This window comes from Capsicum annuum, chromosome 5 (genome assembly GCF_002878395.1).
Source record: "Capsicum annuum cultivar UCD-10X-F1 chromosome 5, UCD10Xv1.1, whole genome shotgun sequence".
In the NCBI taxonomy this organism is placed as follows: domain Eukaryota; kingdom Viridiplantae; phylum Streptophyta; class Magnoliopsida; order Solanales; family Solanaceae; genus Capsicum; species Capsicum annuum.
The window spans coordinates 148,251,845-148,254,473 of record NC_061115.1 but is presented as its reverse complement, the minus strand read 5'-3'; the positions used below and the strand labels follow the sequence as shown (position 1 = coordinate 148,254,473).

Here is a 2,629-nt window from a genome sequence, read left to right as displayed (position 1 = left end):
ATAGGACTGAAGTTGTGAGCTTTCATCCTTTCGGAAGGCATCATTTTATGTTGGATATTTTTAGGCTTTTTATTTCTTTTTGAATATTTATTTTGTCCATGGTTGGGGGCATGTCCAATCGGATATTTATATTCTCTTGGATAGAGGCTTTGTGGTACTTCTGGGGATTAGAATGGGCATTGGTATTGATGTCAGCCTTGGAATTGGAATAAACTGGGAGGCTGGCATCATCGAACATAATTTCTCACTATTCCATCATATTATATTTTGGGTTTGACTTTCATACTATGTTTTGATATTCTCTTTAGTTTGGTATGGTATGGATGGTTAGTTTGGTATGGACAGACTTGGTTGGGTCAATCATGGTTGTGACCCTATCCCAAAGTCTTCATAAGAGCATTGCGTAATCTTTTTATATGCTAAAAATTTAGCTCATCTAAGGTTGTCTAAGGTGGTTGGTTTGGGTTAAAGGGGTAATCCCCGATCCTAGGTGGACTTGGGATGCCCATTACAATAAGGCCCCAATTTGGGCTATGTCAAGTTGGCATCGGAGACTAGGTTCATGGTGAATTAGGAGTCCACAATGCCGTGTTCAGAAGATTCTCTTGTAGGTTGTGTAGCGCACCACACTCATAAGGAAGACGCTATAAAACATCTAGGATTGTTTCACTTTTTTGGTATTCTTTCTTTAAGCTTTACTTCTCAGTCCTAGAATTTCCTCTATCCCTTGTTTGTTCATCTTTCAGATCATGCCTCTAAGATCTGGAACACAAGGAAATTCTTCTGTCCCATTCGAGGATAATGCTGAAGAAGTACCTTCTGCGTCTGGAGTACATCTTCAATCTCATGGTCCTATTCTAGATTGTATCGGAGTTCCTTCTATTCCTCATACTGCTCCTCAGGTCCCTCAAGGCAATATGACGAATGTAGAGTTTTATCAGTCTATGCATGCTATTACCTAACTGGTTGCTGCTCAGGATGAGCGGGGTACGAACAACATTGTATCTGCTAAGTCTATTAGGCTTGGATAGTTTATAAAGATGGGCCCTCCGACTTTTACGGAAGTGAAGGTAGAGGAAGACCTACATGGCTTTATTGATGAGATGGAAAAGATCTTTTGGGTAATGAAGGCTACCAATGTAGAAGGAGTAAACTTTACAGCTTATCATCTTAAAGAGGTTATTTATCTATAGTATGAGGAGTGGTACAGAGAGGTTATTTATCTATAGTATGAGGAGTGGTACAGAGATAAGGGCGATGTAAAAGAGGATGGTTTATGGATGTCTTTTCTGATGCCTTCATGGATCGATTCTTTCCTCAAGATTTGAGGAAAGCTAATATGGAGGAGTTCGTAAACCTTAGGCAAGGGAGAATTTCTGTAAAGAAGTATGCTTTGAAGTTCCATCAATTATCGAGGTATGCTCCTGATTTGGTGGCTGATATGAGGTCGAGAATGAGAAAGTTTGCTTTTGGGTTAAAAAAAGATCTGATTCTAGAGAGCAAAACTGCTTTGCTCATGAGGGATATGGACATGTCGAGGCTGACTATTCATATGCAGCAGGTTGAAGATGAGAAGAGAAGGCAGGCAGAATATAGAGATATGCAGGGTAAGTGGGGTAGGTTTTCTAATCAGGGAGGTGCCCAGTCTCAAGGTGGTAAAGATGGTGGGAAATGAAAAAAAATAAGTGGGGGAGTTTTGGTTCCTTTTCTACTGCCAGTGCTCCTTACCCCCAACAGTCAGGCGATAGACATCATTATGGTGGTAACAATTCTCAGGTGCAAGAAGCCTAGTCTCAGGCAAGTGGAGGTCAGCCTATTTTTTCGTGTCCTTTTTATTGATTTTGTAGTCATCCTAATCAGGGATTCTATGAGAAAGGTAGGGATAAGTGCTTTAAGTGTGTCCAAGTAGGCCATCAGCTCAGGGATTGTACGTCTAACAAGGTTTCTACGGGGGAGAATAAGATTTTAATGGTTTCATATTTTGTTCCTACACCCGATGGTATGGCACCAGCTTTTGTTACTGCTTCTAGTTTCAGTGCTGGTTGGAATAGGTTGTATACTTTGGCGTCCTGTCAGGAATCTGAGGTATCATCTGATATTGTTACTGGTACGTTATAGTTTTTCTGTCGTGACATGTATTATTTTCTTGATCCAGGTTCTACCCTTTCCTATGCGACTTCTTATGTAGATGTGTCTTTTGGTTTTGATCTAGAAGTTATTTTGGATCTATTTTCTATTTCTACCTCGATTGGAGATCCAGTCAGTTCTGAATGGGTCTATAGGGGGTGTGGTGTCTGTGAGTGGTAGGCAAACTTTGGAAGATCTATTTGAGTTGGGTATTGTAGATTTTGATGTAACCTAAGGCATGGATTAGTTGCATTTTTGTAATACAAATTTGGATTGTCAAACACGTAGGGTCATCTTTAGGTTCCCTGGTGAGCCAAAATAGAATGGGAAAGTTGTTCCTTAACGCCTAGGGGGAATTTTATTTCTTATCTTAGAGCCCGAAGGTTAATCTCTAAAGGTTGTCTTTATCACTTGGTCCAGGTTAAAGATTCTAATTTGAAAGGTCCTCCTTTGTCTTTGATCTCTGTGGTTAATAAATTTTCAGGGGTCTTTTTGGATGATC

The 2,629-nt window shown here is 40.1% G+C and overlaps 1 protein-coding gene across 1 annotated transcript; it reads left to right on the top strand.

The window, feature by feature from the left end:
• The first annotated feature begins 1,453 nt into the window (after window positions 1-1,453).
• LOC124898546 lies at window positions 1,454-2,118 on the top strand. Its single transcript, XM_047412182.1, has 3 exons — window positions 1,454-1,607; window positions 1,719-1,807; window positions 1,861-2,118. The coding sequence occupies exons 1-3, from the start codon at window positions 1,454-1,456 to the stop codon at window positions 2,116-2,118; spliced, it is 501 nt and encodes a 166-aa protein (XP_047268138.1).
• The last annotated feature ends 511 nt before the right edge of the window (window positions 2,119-2,629 follow it).